Source organism: Schistocerca nitens, chromosome 1 (genome assembly GCF_023898315.1).
Source record: "Schistocerca nitens isolate TAMUIC-IGC-003100 chromosome 1, iqSchNite1.1, whole genome shotgun sequence".
Taxonomy (NCBI): domain Eukaryota; kingdom Metazoa; phylum Arthropoda; class Insecta; order Orthoptera; family Acrididae; genus Schistocerca; species Schistocerca nitens.
In genome coordinates, this window is record NC_064614.1 from 569,051,327 (window position 1) to 569,069,485 (window position 18,159).

At 39.3% G+C, this 18,159-nt stretch overlaps 1 protein-coding gene across 1 annotated transcript; it reads right to left on the reverse strand.

Moving 5' to 3' along the window:
• Positions 1-5,197: 5,197 nt before the first annotated feature.
• On the reverse strand, positions 5,198-17,788 carry LOC126260480 (uncharacterized). The gene is made up of 3 exons (XM_049957842.1): positions 17,300-17,788; positions 15,535-16,616; positions 5,198-5,246 (listed from the first exon to the last, which is right to left on the reverse strand). The coding sequence occupies exons 1-3, from the start codon at positions 17,786-17,788 to the stop codon at positions 5,198-5,200; spliced, it is 1,620 nt and encodes a 539-aa protein (XP_049813799.1).
• Positions 17,789-18,159: the final 371 nt, after the last annotated feature.

Consider the following 18,159-nt stretch of genomic DNA (forward strand, 5'->3'; position numbering starts at 1 on the left):
AAGTACTGTGCTGTAACGTATTGTTGTGCCACGTAAAAGGCTGCCTCATTATTGCTATACCACAAAAGTTACTACTAAAACATGTTTTTCTTTCCAGAAGAATTCAGAAAACTGTGCAGATATAAAACAGATACACCGCAAAATCAACAAGGTAAATTGTGTCACACATTAGTAGCGTCGTGATATAGTCGTGTAGCTGTCACATAAACTAACCTCTGTGTCATCTGGTATCTCACAGAAAGCACTTTAATTTCAGAATGTATTTTCAAATAAACCAAAATGTTGCATTAAAATCTCAAGTTAAAAAAGCACGTTATCTCTCAATAAACGGTTTTACGTGTGAAATGTGGTGTAAACCTTTGCTCTTCCTAGTATGCAAAGTTTCAACTTTAATGCAATTGTCAAGTAGTATACGTCGGTAAAGAATACTGGAATTTTTTTTCTCAAGGTTAGCGCTATGTTATTTTTCTCGGAGCCAGCCGGCGCAGGTGTCTGCCTGCGGTGCGGGTCATTGTCTGTCTCTCCACTGGCGCGCGTCGCTAATGGGATTCGGAGACCGAACCTCCACAAATTCGCCTTGCCGAGAGGGCCCAGCTCTGTTAGAATCCCGCCAGTTCTGATGCAATTCAGGTCTGTCGTTATGTCGGTAGTTTACATAGTTTCTTGTTTGTCGGTCATGTGGTGGAGAATCTCTCCCGGAATCGCAACTGCGCGCCGAACCGTCGCGTCTGAAGTCATTCTGCCACCCTTGATAATAATAATTGTTTTGGTTCCCATATTGTCTGTTTCTATGATTGTCTCTGTCATAGTCATTACTACGGAAATGCGATCTTTCTCTGTAACTATTATTCTGCCAACGGTTGTCATAAGGGTGGTGTCTGTTTTGGTCACGATTTGTGTTGTGAGAGTAGCCTTGTCGTGTCCATTTATTATTTCTGTCGTCACGGAATTGTGACGGATGTGACCTGTAGTGATTGTTTTCCTGTTTTCGCATCCCGCGACTGTCAGTGTCTATTTCCAGTTCTTGTAACAGTCCCTGAAAAGCTTCAATGTCGTCTTTGCAACGTCCTGCCAAAATAATATGTCTTAAATGTTCAGGTAATTTGATTAAGCAAATGCGGATGAGTTCTGAGGGGCTGTATGGGTTTGACAGGTACTGATTTTTGTGCAACATGTCTTCAAAATATTTCACAAGACTGGAGAATTCAGATTGTTCGAAATGTTTCATCATTATGATGCCATGTTTTACTCGGTCTTGTGTGGCTTGAGACCAGTATGCGGAGAGGAAGGCATGGTAAAATTCTCCTTCACTGTGGCAATCGTGAATGACCGATCGCATTCTTACAGCTGGTACATTCTCTAAGTAGCCACACATAAATTCTAATCTGTGTTCTAACGACCAGTTTGGAGGAAAACAATGAGAGAATTGATGGAGCCATGCTTGTGGATGAATGTCGTTGGCAGAATTCTTAAATGTTTTAAATTTACGTGTAGTAATGAACAGCTTATAGTCAAAATCATCGTGTCGGCGAGTAGCATACCGGTCATTGTTACGTTGTGTCGGCGGTTCCATCTCAAAATTCGGTGTGCCTTGCCAATTTCTTTCATAATTTCCGAAGTGTCTTGTGTTATTATTTTGTGGTTGTTCCATATTTCTATGTCCCTCTTCCCGTGTTGGGGCGCGAGTGTCCTCTGAAATACGTAATTCTTGTATTACCTGTGTCAGCTGATCTTGTACTTCGCGGATTTCTCTTTGGTGTTGCGTATTAATTTGATTTTGATTTTGTTTGAATTTTCTAATTTGTTCATACTCTTCTGTGTCAGTGAAGGCTACAGGTGTTGTATCATTCAGATCATCATCTACCCTCGTAGATAAGTTAGTGAACTGATCTGAAAGTTCGGCTACTTTATCCGATAATGTACTTATTTCCTCAGTGTGTTTTTCTGCTGTGTCTTTTAAGTTTTCCTGGGTTTTTGCAAGTTGCGTAACCGAATCGGTAGATGCAACTGAGTCAAATTTAGCTTGCAAGGTCTCATGATTTTCATGAACAGTAGTTTGCAGTTCTTTCATGGCTGCTTCGTGATTCTGTAGTGCATTTTCATGACGCGAAAAAATAGGTTGGAAATGCTCACAAATTTGTGTTTTTACGTCATTACAGACTTTTTGACATTTCGATTCAATGTGATGTAACTCAGTAGTTAAATCCTCACGTGTTTGTTCAAGAGTTTGCTCCAATGAGTCTAACTTTTGAAGATTTTGTTCCATTGCGTCTAACTGTTGCTGTGTTTGTCTCTGGTGTTGTTCCATTGTGTCTAGCTGTTGCTGTGTTTGTCTCTGATTTTGTTCCACTGTGTCTAACTTTTGAAGCTTTTGCTGTGTTTGTCCCATTTGTTGTATTAATTGTAATAACAATGCATTGGTGTCTGAAACATGTTCCTCAGTGCTTTTCGGCAGTGAATTTGCACCGGAAACATTCACATTTTGACAAGCAGAAAATGTGTCTTGACTTATTTGAGAAAACGGTGAGGATCCAAAACCTGAATCTACAGTATTTGTGAGATCGTCTCGTGTCATTTCGGATTCCTGAGCCGCGCTATTGCCGACCGATCGATCGATAATGCTTCCCTGTTCTCTAATTGTTTCGCTGTCTACACCATTGTTTGCAACCCGCTCCATTTCCCTATGCGCAATTACCAAATTACTACTTTTAACATTAGTTAATTCATTATTCTGCGGCGCTAACATATTGCTTTCGTCTTCACTGTCATTTCTCAATTTACTTTGGAGCCTAGTGTTACGTTTTTCACACGCCATTATTGTCACAGTATTTCACACGACAACACAGAAAAACTCAATTTGAAGAGCAAAAATAAGAGAACACATTAACATAACACTGAAAATAATATCTAGTTAATTGCAGCTGCGAAATACTTGGTGCAAATCTACATGCATGCCACAACTATTCTACTGTACAACAATGAAAAACTACAACTACAATGGAAATTCTCTCTACAATTACGCGCTAGCAATAAACAAAATCTACACTAATTACACAAACTACAAGAAAAAATCAGAAGATTCCAGTGAGGTATCCTAGGCTAAGGGTCGACATATGAAACGTCCCCTTTTAACAATTTATACAAGACTGTGCTTAAACTGACGCACAATATTTTTTTTTTTTTTTTTTTTTTTTTAGCGCAACGCAATCTGACTTTCAACACACAATATTTTGTTAGCGCAACGCAATCTGACTTTCAAAATTCTCTACAAGAGAATGGCCCTGACTAACATTAAACTATCTCTTTCACAAATCACTTACCTCACAAAAATCTTCGCTGCTCAAGCTACTGCAATACAGCGAGCGCCACTACTGCCAGCTAAATAAAAGATTCGAACTATGGAAGGCACTAACTACTCATAGGGATAGTTAGCAAATAAAAAATATTAATAGAGAACCAACAATGTATTTACCTTGATATCATGACAAATTACAAAACTCCGCCATCTCTCTCCCCACATCCACCACTGCTGGCGGCTCACCTCCAACTGCGCAACGTTACGCGCTGTTCACAGCCAGCTGCCTAACACTACAATGGTTGAGTATTACAACAATGCAAAGCAGCCACAGACTGCACACGGCACAGCCGGTGATTTTCATACTGAGGTGGCGTTACCAATAAAAAACCTAAACAGCCTACTTACAACAATCAATCACTTTGCTGCTCAACTGGATGTGTCCGCTGGGTTCCTCGCTGCCTAAGAGAAGACCGTGAAGAGCAGTGAAGGACCATCTGTGTCGAGTTGCTTGTGCATTATGAGGCTGATTGTGACAATTTGTTTCTAATATCGTCACAGGTGATGAAACATGGGCTCATGACTCTGAACTAGAAACAAAACTGCAACCCATGAAGTGGCGCCACACCACCTCTCCTCCAAAGAAAAAGTTCAAATCCACAACCTCAGCCGCTAAAGTCATGGCAACGGCTTTTTGAGACTCTGAAGCTGTTATTCTATTTGAGATTCTCCCTCATGGTACAATGATCAGCTCTGAGGCTAGCATGAGGAAATTGAAGAAACGGCTTCAGCGTGTTCTTCGCCACAAAAGCGCAAACGAACATCACCTTCACCATGTCAGCTTATGGCTTTACAAAGTCTGTGCATGCGAGAGGGCTCACAAAACTTCAGGGGACTGGTCTTTCTCTTCCATCCCACAGCCCGCACCTTCCAACTTCCATCTGTTTGGCCCAGTGAAAAATGTACTCCACTGGAAGTAGTACATGGATTATGGGGTGGTTACTGATGCAACAAGACATTGGCTCCAGCGTTGACCAGTAGAGTAGTACCATGGAGACATACAGGCCCCTTCCAGAAAGGTGATATAAGGCCACCATTATGAATGGAGATTATTTTGAAAAATAGGATTTTGTATCCAAAAGAGTAGGGAATAACATGGTGTATTGGAATCCTGAATAAAACCAACCTGTTTTCAGAAAAAAAAAAATGTGTCGCTTTATGTATTGAAAAACCCTCCTATACCACATGATGGTTTAATCAGAGCTTGGTTGTATACTAGGTTCTCTAAACCACAATATGACTTAGGAGTAGACTTAAGTAGGTTCCTGTTTATACATACAGGTTAAACGAAAATCGGACTAGACTAATTTGAGACCTCTGCATCGAATGACCATCTCAAATTCCACTTTAAAAATAGTTTTATTTGTGATGGAAAACAAACCATCGCTTCCTGCTGCATCAAAGATTTGATGAGCAATATTTGGCTGTGCTGATTCCATCTAATAACTGCAAAAGTCTGACAAACACCTGATAAAATGCACCTGACAAACTGTTACGAGAGAGATGTATCTGCAATCACTAAGATAGCTCTGTAGCGTTAGTAGCAAGTGCCCAGATACTTTTGATCCAACTGCATATTACCTAGAGTGTGGTAAATTCGCTCAGATAATAAGCTGTACAGTCAGTGCTAATAGGAGAGGTGTATGTACCACTACCTCACTGTGGCCAACCTTATCGGGATGGAAACATGATCTCTTGTAATATCAACATATTGTGGTGCGTATTTGGGGCTCCCAGCCAGATGGCTGTGGCCATCAGTTTACTCAGTGCTACTTCATTTCCTCTCCAACACATTGTGGGCTGGAGGCAGCAGTCTTTGCTATGATTGTTTTATAATATAAATCACCCATTGCGAACATATCCTACTACTACACCTGATGGTACTACACACCTGATTAAAATAACACCTGCAGTAATTGTGAAAAGGTATTATCACTGCATAATTTTTTAGCCATTTCCTGCAGTGCAATTGCTATGCAGGACAGTCATGTGGGTATGATAAACGGTTTATAAGGCTGCGGCAAGCAGTGCAGGGAATTGCCTAGACAGTTGGTCCACACTGTCCCAGCAACACAGGAGCACAATGCTGAGGGGTGGTGTGGGATTTTGTCTGTGTGGGGGAACTCCATAGTGTTTTGTTTGCTTAAATAAAGACATTGCAATTACTTCTGTCTTATCCCAACAGCAGTGGCAGTTGTTTAAACATGAAATATAGGCATCACCTGTGCTGATAATGTTCTGTGATATAAGGTGTAGTTCCTTACATTTCTAAAAGTTCCTATTTTATCACTGACAAATGTGTAGTTGGATGATCTTGATAGCAGTTGAAACTAGATTTGTAGAGGCACAGAAACACCTGATTTTACCTGTATGATGTCGCTGTTTATAATACATTTAAGTACCAGGTTAATAATCATCTAATCGATGTTAAATATTAATTACTAAGACTGCAGTATGCTGTCAATTATTTGCATATGTAAATTGTTTAAATAACGCACTGTGTTATGTATAAACATTTGTTTATGCTCTCAGAAAAGAAATTATTTTCTAAAATCAGTAATATTGTAGCAGACTATAGATAGCAATGGAAGAAGACAGTCATATATTGCAAAAATGTTATTGGGTACAATACTCCACTGCAAACTGCAAAAAAAACTCGAAATTGCATAAAAGGCTGAGGCACATGACAGAACGTGAGTGAGGAGTTTGTCTGGGTAATGAATCATAGTAATTGGGGATTAAATAACTGTGATATAACTGATAGCTCATTAATTATGCTAATTGGACAATAAATTATGACAGATCATTAATAAAAGTAACAAGGCCAAGGGGCTGTAGAGAACAATGGATCATTTGTCCCAGCGAGGACACTGATCAAGGACACTGAAGGTAAGAAGGACAACTGCATCAGGACATTGACAAAGGAGGACATTGACCCTTGGGGGAGATCTGGCAACGATGTCACCTTGACCCTTGATCTTTAGGGGATCTAGCAACAATGCAGACTGTGCTGAATTTCTCTTTGTCTCACTACTTTCAGCAATTTCTGTGAATGCAACTTTTTGGTAACTGATTTTTAGTTATGATTTGTCTCAGTTTAAATCGCATAATTCAAAATTTGGACCTCTCTGCAACGTTAAAATGCTGTTTCTGCAATTTGTCACTGTGATTAGTCACATGTAGCAACTAAAGGTATTGGCATGTTTATATTACTAAACGACTATCCCAGGAACTCGAACCTGGAACACAGTACCAATTGCAGGTCGTTTACCTAATGTCTTCCGGGGACAACAAAAATTTGGTTTTCAATATTTCAGATTATTATTGACCGAATTTCAAAAATTTTAAATGTCGTAATAATCAAGTTATTAAGAGACATAATTTTATGTTAAAGGTTTAACACAATAAGACAAGTATTACAGTTAGGAGGTGTGTGTTTGTATTGAGGCAGCTTAACTGACGGTGCACAAGCACCCAGACTTTATTCATCCAGTGTTTGAGAATGAGAGCACATAACGCCTTCGAACAAGCCTTACACATAATTTAAACCATTAACGAAACTTTTTTTCGCTGAGACCACCCACAAAATGATGAAAGAAAAAAAAGTTTATCGATTACTACATTTTCGATTCCCTACAATAAAACTTCAATGACAGACATTACGTATTAATTTACTAATTCTTTACTACCGAATCTATTCGTAACACAGTTTGTGACACAGTAGCCACTTATACTACTGAATGTACATGCAAACTTATATCGTTGTACTACTCGTAGTTCAGGAGATATGAGTCATGGTCTTTTAGATGCGTGCTGAACTAGCTTCTGCTTAAAATAGCGCTCAGTAAAACTTCTACTTCACTCATGAAAATTTAATTTTTTACTCCTTTACTATCAACTCTATTCGCAACACACTTTGCAGACAGTACCTACGTATATCACTGAATCTATGTGTAAAATTATGTCACTGTTCGAAACACAGTTCAGGAAATATGAAGTGATAAACATTGTGGTGCTTGAAAAACTTGCTGTTGCTTAATACGAAGTGCAAACACACAGACTACATTCATTCTTAATGAGAGCACTTAGAGACTTCCAACAAACATTAGGCTTAACTTCAAATCTTTTCTAAGCTTTTTCTCACTTGCATGTTTAATATCAAATATTTATCACATTAATTCATTGTAAAGTAATCGGACATTTGAAGCTGTTTTACACACGGGAATTCGATTCTTTAAAGTATCGGAGGTTTACTAGTATCTGTTAACTAGTGTATCTGGTAAAAGAACTGTGTCAGTGAAGTGTGTCTCACCTGTAGGGTGTGGAAACTGAGCATTTGAACAGTGCGTCACTGAAGGCATTATGTAATAAGAAAGGGATGATAAATAAATGTGAAATACACTATATGTGAACATGAAAATTCCACTCTCCTTTTGTTAAAACCGTTCCAAATTTTGTATTATGTAGCTACTGATAAAGACTGGATTATGTGTTTAAGGTTCATGATATACAAGTGCAAAGAGTGGACATACGGATCTTCCAGTTAAGCGTTGGCACTGGAAGTAATATAAGTGCAATACCTGAAGATACACACGGAAGTTTACCTGTCAACTGTGCTGTTGAAAAAATATCCGTCTTGTAGATGCCCTACAGTTGACCACTTTGTACATGTTACATAGTAGACCCATCCTTACATTTTCAATAGTTTCGTGTACGATATATGTGTATAATAAGCATCAGAACACTTGTCAGAGCTTCGTCTATTATCTAATGAATGTTTTCTGAATTTATCTTGCAGTTTTAGTTTTTATGATGAAAAATGAGTTAAGTGTGTTTAAATATGGCCTAGATATAAACATTAGGTAACACTAAAGCTCAGTGTGTTACCACAGCTTTTGTCTGGCATACACGTTCGTTATTTCATCAACTCTCAACTGTGTATCACATCTCAGTCTAACCTAGACATTGGGCTACATTATACAACCAAGATTTCAGGGGGGATGTCCAGAACCAGATATATCCACACATATCATTGCTGTTGCCAGGTAAAGCATCAAGTGTAAAATTTTTCTCACAACATAGGATCTTCTTGGTTCATTCCTTCAACCATAAGTAATTTACATCATGTGACTCAAGGTTCTTAGAAAAAAGTATAAACTTCCATCACAGATGGCAAGGTGTTGAATGTTAAGTGCTACTTCTAGTTGCTGCTTGCTACTTGTGATTTCTAATTATGATTCAAATCGCAACCAGCAACTGTAAAGTTGTCATTATGAAAACTGTGTCTCCCCAATTACTGTGATTTGTAACAGATATATGATTTCTTACCCTAGTGTGTACTATTTATGTCTTCAGTTCTCTATGTGCATGTCATACCTCAGATTCAAATTTTCAAGCAGTCTTTTTACAGAAAATATTTGTATTTCGAGTCTGCAGTGGTAATAGTTGTATTTATCACTTTGGTGTGGTCAATGGACCACTGACTATGGCATTGTTTTCTTTATTAATTTCAAAACATAGTAGGCTTGTTAACTTTCTGAATTACGCAGCAATGTAGACCAAGTCTTTACGCCAAAAAGTGTCATATACTGTGTGTCCAGCAAAGGAGTCCCTGATTTCAAAATTAAATGTCTCAAAAACTAAGATCCCTAGGCGAGTGCATCAAAAAACAGGGTTATTGAAAAATCTTCAGGAATTTTATATAGCAGATTCGAAATAGTTCGAAAAGCTGCTAAAAGATGGCGCTGTATGTTGCATACCTTGTACAGTATCAGTGTGCATAATCAAACTCGTACTCCGCAGCAGTCTTTGCAGTCACATCATAATCTGTTCCAATGTCCACTACTCGCAGTATAGAGAGAACAATGAAATTTGCCGCCACATCTTGCAGTGTCTCGTCGGAAATGTGCATCACACAGATCGCCGATTCAAGCTCGTCCAGCGTGTTGGGATGACTCCGATACACAGTGTAGTCACAAAGAGTTAAATCTGGCGAAAATCAAGGTCTTTCCCGCAACAGTAAATTAGTAATAATCCATTGCAATGACTCTATTTCCGAAGTATTCATCAAGGAAGTGCGACCGAACCGCCGAATCCTTCCATCAGTAAATGGGGTATGTTCTCAACTGACTCGGTTGTTTTAACCCCCTCCACTGACGGAATGACCCACTTCCTACTGAAAGCCGAAGTGGCCGTGCGGTTAAAGGCGCTGCAGTCTGGAACCGCAAGACCGCTACGGTCGCAGGTTCGAATCCTGTCTCGGGCATGGATGTTTGTGATGTCCTTAGGTTAGTTAGGTTTAACTAGTTCTAATTTCTAGGGGACTAATAACCTCAGCAGATAAGTCCCATAGTGCTCAGAGCCATTTGAACCATTTGAACCACTTCCTACTTCCGTATATATAAAGCCAATACGGACTTGTAGCTGTCACGCCTTTGCGCTTACTGCTACGTATTTTAACCGTAAATAGCTCAGTCCTAATGGTAAGAGGTAGTAGTGAATTCATGTTGTTAATATTTGAATACAGCACAGCTGCCACAAGCTCAGCTCACTTCTACTCCACTCCTACCCTCGCCATTGCACCACATTAACTAGGTGCTACACGGACCTTGCTAAATTCACTTGCGTATACATTTTTGACCGTTACTCGCCAGTATTTACCTAATGATTAGTACACTCCTAACCAGACTATTTCCCAAAGAGCTGTGATGATTGAACGGGTTCGATCCACGGCCTACAGTGCCCTACAGTTCACACAGTAACACTGCCTACCTGACCCACTTAACTTGGTAGTGAGCTTATGTATCCAATCACCACTGCTAGCAGCAGTGGATAATCCTATCAGCACGACGAGAGCAGCAGACTTACCGTCGAATCCTCCTGAAAATACTTATAACTACGGTCGCCAGCTCTGAAGGAGCAAAAGAATAAATCAATTTTTGGCTCGTTTCAAAGTGAAATGGCTTGAGTTGAATTTAAACTTAATTCTGAATATTACTATTTCTGATCATTCTAGGTGATTCTACAAAGCAAATACTCTCTCAATTTCTGTGAGTTGGCTTGGTAATTACTACCAAGACAATTTATGCAACTTGGGTTAACAAAAGTCTATCCTTCAATTTATTTAATGATTTTGGATAATACTCTTTGGACAATTGATATAGAATTAGTTAAGTGACTTTACCTGAAAGGTTACTCTGAAAAATTTAAGTAACTATAAATAGGCGACTCATTCTGGTGTGACCATTGCTCTTTTCAACATTCTTATACGCTAAAGTAATCTACAACCAAAAGAATTGTAAATGAAAGAGGCAATGGTGGCCTCAGTCTGATTTCACTATTCTATGTTTGAGGTTACTACACTTTACAATGAACAACATGCGTCGTAATTTTACTCATTACTATATTCTGTAATCTGCACTTTCATAAAAGAAAACTGGTATTCTCCTTTTACATGTATACAAAGTTCGACTTAACAATTGCAAACAGTCTTGCCTTGGGTAGACGTGTCGGTGCTGGTGGTGAGATGCATGTGGCTAACGCAGCTCTTCACGCCTCATGCCCTTAATGGCGGCTGGAACTACGAGCTGTAGCACTCGTATTAGCTACTGCACGTCCGCCAAAAAATCTGGGCGCAGGAACTCTTACAATCAGCCCCAGTGGCATAGAGACGGCTTCGACAACCATTCGTCGCGTTCTACTCCACAAACGGCGATGATATTCGCCTCTTCGCTGTTGCACAATCACTTTTGCGTGAGCACAGTTACGCACGTCCGATCACGTCAACACTCCCCAGGCCAATCTCATTGTTCAGTCCCTGTGTCTCCAGCTACCCCTAGCTACGCTCGTATCACCAAGAGTGGGGGCGTTCCCCTACCACCTTTTTACCGAAATCATTTAGTATTTAAGAATATTTATATTTATTACCCTGGAGTTCATACCAGTCATAATGATTTACTACTAGCGATTTACAACATTAAATTATACAGTAATAACTTATAATGATCAAGAAAAAGAATACATTTGACTCCGAGAGCTTAGTGCATTGTCTGACAGGTAGCGCTAATTCCCAGTTTCGCCAATAGATGGCATCAGGGTGCACTCCCTGGCAGTCACACCAGTGCGCCCGTTTCCGACGCGCGGGCTCCAAATTACTGTCAGCCCACCATCATTTCAGTTCCGTTACAGAAGCTAAACACCTGTTCAGTGTGATGTAGTTGGCCCCATCTTCACGAACCACTCGGTGCCTGGTTGATTCTAGAACATGTGCTGTGTGGTGACAAATTCTTCCAAAATTGCAACGTAACATTCGCTGGTGATCGTTTCTCACACGAAAAAAGGGCAAGTAATGCCTCTGCTGCATATCGCAGCCCAAACAGTAACTTTGGGAATGTAGAGGTTTCATTTCACACAAATGCGGTTTTTGGAACCTCAAAATCGCCTGTTTTGTTTATTTGCGACTCCATTCAAGAGGAAGCGTGTTTCATCCGTGAACTGGATGCAGCCAACATCAAATCCTTCATTATCAGTCATCTGGTTCACGAAGTTGGCCCTCTATCTCACAGCTCATACAGGTATGGCCTGGTGGATTTGGATTTTGATTGGAAACATGTGCATTCTCTGTCTCATTATTTTCTGCTTGCTGGAACTCTTGAAATCAGTTTCTGCTGCAATTCTTCAAACAGATTAGCTTGGATTTTACTGAATAATTCCAGAAACCGTGGCGACATTTTAAGAAGTAACTATAATTTGCCTGGGGCCAACATTCTCTGCTACATCATCATCCATGCTGCCTGTCCGTTGCAATTTGGCAAAGAGCTTGTGAACAGTCTTACACTGGGCACTTTTGGAATATTAAATCATTTTTGAAAACTGCGTCTTGTTGCTGAATTCGTGATTCATACCTTTTCAGATCCACTATGTTTCTTACTCCCAGGCGTTTGCCTGTTAATGGGTACTCTAAATAATAAGCATTCACATTGGGTATGGACACTATTTTAAATGGTCCATTATATATATATTTAAATTTGCTGATCTCGTTATTAATTTCACTTGACTTTTCATGTGTTTTTACAAGAACGAGATCACCTATTTTGAATTTAGGATTCCTTACTTTTTCGTCGTGACGACGAATTCTCGCATCTGCTTGTTTCCTCATCTTGTCTTTTACTAAGTTCTTTTTACTATCATAATCTAATTCAACTCTATCTGGAAATTCTAGTAGGTCTTGTACTAGACTTTTAATTCTTGTCTTTTTCAGGATTTCTTCTGGAGTAAATCCAGTGCTCTCGTTTGTTAATGAATTCATGATTTCTTCGAATTCACTCACATACATGCCCCACTTCTTGTGGTTACTATGGCAGTACGTCCAAAATAACCGACCTATCTCACGCATATATCTTTCTGCCGGATTGTTTGATGAGTGATAAGCTGAGATATGTACCACTTCTACCTGTTTCTCAGTTATCCCATCCTTCCACATTTTTGAGCAAAACTGAACACCATTATCTGATAGTATTCTCGTTGGCTTCCCTACTTTCACAAAATAATCACACACCATTTTATCATACACAGCTCTGGCAGTAGCTTTCCTCAAGGGATATAGCTTTATATCCTTTGAGAAAAGTTCAACTGCTACAAATATGTACACAAAACCCCCCATGGTTTTCGGTAATGGTCCAAAGATATCTACTGCTACTATTTCTAATACTTCATCAGGTTTTATTGATTGCATGGGCCCTTGATTAGTTGCATTTGTTACTTTCGCCTTTTGGCATAGATCACAAGATCTTATCCTCTGTGCTACCCTTCGTGCCATGTTGTTAAAGGTAATGCATTCATCTAACTTATCGGTACACTTCCGTGCACCACAATGGCCATATGCCAAGTGAACATAATCTATCAGCACTTCAGTGTGTTGTTCCGGCCAACATACTCTCCACTTCCCTGGATTATTTAATCTTTGAAGATACAGTACACCTTTATGTATTTTATATGAAGCCCTTATGTTAGTTGCTTCCGGATTGTCAAACTTGACCTTTACCGACTTGAGTGCATCATCATCACTTTGATATCTTCGCATATTCCGACATATTTCCCTAATTTTTTCTCTTCCTTCCGCTTTTTTGAAGTAATTCACCTCAAAAACATCTTCCCTAGTCTTTACACTTTCTAGTGTCTCACATCCTTCCGGTAATCTCGACAAAGCATCCGGTACTGCATGTTCTTTCCCTTTAACATACTTGATCTCTATATCAAATTGTTGTAAAAACAGTGCCCATCTGGTCAACCTGTTATGTAACAATCTGCAGTCCTTCAAAAATATTAAAGCTTTGTGGTCTGTATGGACCACAGTCTTATGTCCCCATAAGAAAAGTTGAAATTTGCTAAAACCCCATACTATAGCTAAAGCCTCCTTCTCTGAAACCGTATAGTTTCTTTCGTACTTAGACATGGTTCTACTCGCAAATGCTATTTGTCTATGAGTTTTTTCCCCATTTATCATTACCTCCTGAAATATGGATACTCCCAATCCATAATCTGAACTATCTGTTGCCATGTGGAATGGTTCACACAGGTCAGGGTGCCATAACTTTATGTTTTTAGCCAAATTGTCTTTTAGCCGGTTGAATGCTGTTTCACATTCCTCAGTCCATATATACACACTGTTCTTCTTGAGTAGGTTGTTCAGATGTGGGCTATTGAACACCTGATCATCCACATATTTACGATAAAAGGAACAAAGTCCTATAAACGACTTTAGTTGTTTTTTATTCTTGGGAGCCGGACAATTTCTTATTGCTTTGACTTTATCGGGATCCTTTTCAATTCCCTCTGGTGTTACTATGTGACCTAAAAACTTTATTTCTTTCTTCACAAACTCGCATTTTTTCAGGTTCAGGGTCATTCCTCCTTTAATTAAAGCTTTGAACACCCTGTCGCATAACTCCATGTGCTCTTCCCATGTCCTTGTAGCAATTAACAGATCATCTACATAAACCGTGATTAGCGAACTAAGTTCACTCCCTAAAATTTTGTCTAAAGCCCGAATGAACACTGAAACGGAAGTATTTAGGCCAAATGGTACCACTGTGTAATGGTAGCATTTGCCATTGAATAAAAATGCCGTGTACTTCCTAGACTCCTCACTTAATGGGATTTGCCAGTATCCTGCAGTTAGGTCTAAACTAGTCATGTACTTTACACCATTAAACTTCTGCAATAAATTATCTATGTTCTCTGGACGATCCAACTCCCTCTTCACTACTTTATTCAGAGTACGAGCATCTAGCACTATTCGTACACTTCCATCCTTCTTACCTACTATTACCAATGGGTTATTATATGGGCTAGAACTCCGTTCAATGACCCCACATGAAACCATTTTATCTATTTCTTTTTGAACTGCTTCTTTCTTAGACAAGGGTACATTATATGGTGGTTTAAAGAAAGGTTCATGCTCCTCTACCTCCATGCAGTACTCATAATTTATCACTCGTCCCGGTTTGTCCGAAAATACTTCCTGATTTTCTTTCAGAATTTGCCATAGATCCTCCCTTTGGGCATCAGATAGTCCTTCCGTTTTATCCACTACATTTCGAAGGAGTGTCTCCTTATTTCCATCTTCAACTATCTGCCTCACCAGAAACCAATCAAATTTTTGACCTATTCCTGAATCATGATAATCTCTAAATTCTACCCATCTCAGCTGGTTCTCTTCCATTACTCTAGATGATTCAAATGGTATTTCTAATACCGCACTATCAACTTTACAAACTATTATCCCTTTGTCACAATCTATAATTACTTTGTGTTTTATTAACCAGTCAATGCCTAAAATGATCTCGGCACTGAGCTCTGGAACTACTAAAAATGCATTCGAAAATAGCTTGTTTTTTATCTTAAATTCCATCATCACTTGATGTTTAACAGGTTTACTACATTTCCCTGTCGCCCCTATCACTTTAACACCTGTTACTGGCATCATGACTACTCCTTGTTGCTCTTTGATCATCTCAAAAAATGCGTGCGAAATAGTACTTATTTGAGCACCCGTATCCAACAATACATATAAATCGTACCCACATACATTAATGGGTAGGATTGTTTGCATCCTATTGTCCTCTTTCATACTTTCTTTATCTTCCCATAATAAATCCTTTTCCACCGCCAAGTCTTGCCATATTATTTTTCCGGTTTTTATATTGACCATTCCATCTGGAGGTTTCTTTCTCCTTTTCATCCTAAATTCTTTCACCACTTTTTCCAATAGTCCTTCGTCTAGGCTCTTTAATGCCATCTCGTTCTCATTCGAATATGTCATGCCTGAACTCTCGGTTGCGGAATCGGAAACTTCCTCTACTTCTTTTTCTCCCTGGATGCTTTCTGATGATTCTGACAATTCCTCCTCCTTAGAAATATGACCTTCTTCGGATTCAAATAATTCTCGCAAATTATAATCCATTTCTCTACTTTCCCTTTGTTGGATAGTGCATTCGCCACTCTTACTTTCATTATTTTCCCCTACTAATGGAATTCCAGTCTCACTCAACTCATTTGCTTCAGTACTACAGGGATCACAACACTCTTTCTCTTGGTTAGATACACTTTCTCTAATTTCTTTAAAAGAATCTTCATCACAGTCATGTACTCTTGCTGTCACTAGGTAAACATCATAATCGGTATGGCTCTCTAACACTGTCATATTCGGGTCCAAATTAATCACTTGAGTGGAAGATCTTTCTAATTGTGCTGGCTGGCTTTTGAGCTGATGTACATATTCTGCATACGAGGTAATTTCTGAATCGGCATGCGTCTCTGCACTATGCCCCTTTTTCTTATCCACCCTTTCCTCTTTAATTACTTCTCGATGCGATTCGTCGACTATTCGTACGAACCTTTTACCATAAGTCACATCACTCCTCCCTTGCCCCTGCCTCTCTGCACAGTTGCCATCCCTACCGACAAACAACGCCTTCTCTGACTCTTCCTTCATCAATTCGTCACTCTGACCTCGAATTGTACTTATTTCATTCATGTGAGCCTTCACATCCGACCGATATTCTTTTCCTACTTCATTTCCCTTAATAATTCCTCCCTGCTCCCTCTCCTCTGTTTGTATCCCTGCATTATACTTCGCAAAGTTTCGTTTATGTAACTGCTCTTCAGGCGAACGACGCACTATCCTACTATAGTACTGACTACTCCGGTCTTCCCTATATTTGGGCCATTTCTTTCTTTCCGCGCGCGTTAGGCCCTTGACCTGCGCGGTATTTAGTTTTCCTGATTTTGATAATGCATCCTGTTTCCCTGATAGTGTCCTCTCCCTCGCTGAGAGTTACCTCCTCGACCTCTTCCTCTCATCATGTTAATTTGCGGTTCATTCCTACCACCTTTTACTATTCCATTCTGATTTCTGAAACCTCGAAACTCTCTAGTTTCACGCCACCTATCTTCATTCTCGATTTTTTCTAAAAATTCATCGAATGTTCGATGAGTGCCTCCTACATAACGCTTTGAATCGTCAGGTAGCTTTTTCCACAACTCCCACACTATCTCCGATTCTGATCTACGATCTTTAAGATACTCCAAACGCTTGAACCATCCTTCACAGTATTCTTTCATGAGCCCACGCCCATGTTCTGGCATTCTGGCGACAACGAATTCTCTCCACAACCTATCCCTCTGTTGTGTGCCCCAGAATTCCTCAAGGAACTTTTCTTTGAAGTCTGTAAACTTCAAATTGTCGATATCCAAATTCAATCCCCAACGTTTAGCATGACCTGATAAAGCGTCTATTACTAAATTAATTTTTTCTTTATCTGACATGTCTGTTGGTAAGACACGTTCACAATTTTTTATAAAATCCATTGGATGCCATCCACCTTGTTTCTTTTGAGGATCGTATTTTTCCTCCCTACTCAGTATTTCTGATTTTTGCATTACTAATGAGATACCACTACAGTTAAGGAACGTCTGATTCTGAACTTGCTGACTTAACAATTTTATCTCATTACGCAGTGTATTTTCCTGCTCCTGCACACATGCATCAAAACTCAACATGGTATTGCACAGTGTTTCAATATCAGCTGCCGTTTCTTTAACAATCTCTTTCTTTACAACTGGTACTATCACCTGTAATTTACTTTCAATTATCGGTTCTAATTTTTCACTAACCAAAGGTTCCACTGATTTCTCTATTCTCTGAATTTCGGTATCAAATCTTTTCTCTATTTCTGTGACTTTTCTCTGAACATTTGTTATTTCAGTCCTAATGCTATTTACTGATTTGTTTACCTCTGTGATACGTTGGCTTTGCGTATTCAAAATATCTAAATTGGCTTTTATTTTACCAGATAGGTTTTCATCCAATTGGGATATATGACTAGCCATTTCTGCTTTCAAACTAGCATTCCCTTCTCGAGTTTGCGCCATCATCCTATTTAACAAACTTGTTAATTCCATATCCTCTCCCTTGTGACTAGCATCCACAGATACATTGGGTTCACTTTTCACTACCTTTGGTTTCCCTTCCCGTTCCTCCTGTCATGTGGGTGTGGATTCATCTGCAAGATTTTCCAATCCTACAACAGTATCTATGGTCCCTAATTCTGGGTCTGACCTTGTAATGTTTTCATCTTGCTTGTTACTATTCGACTCCATCTTATGCTGCTGTATTTCGTGCCTAATAGAAATGTTTATTAAACCAAGTATTACTTGTTTAACTCCTACTATTGGACTTTCTTTTGCTGCTTTGCAGGTTGTCGTCTTGAACTTACCAATTGTGGTATATTTGTCTACAACAG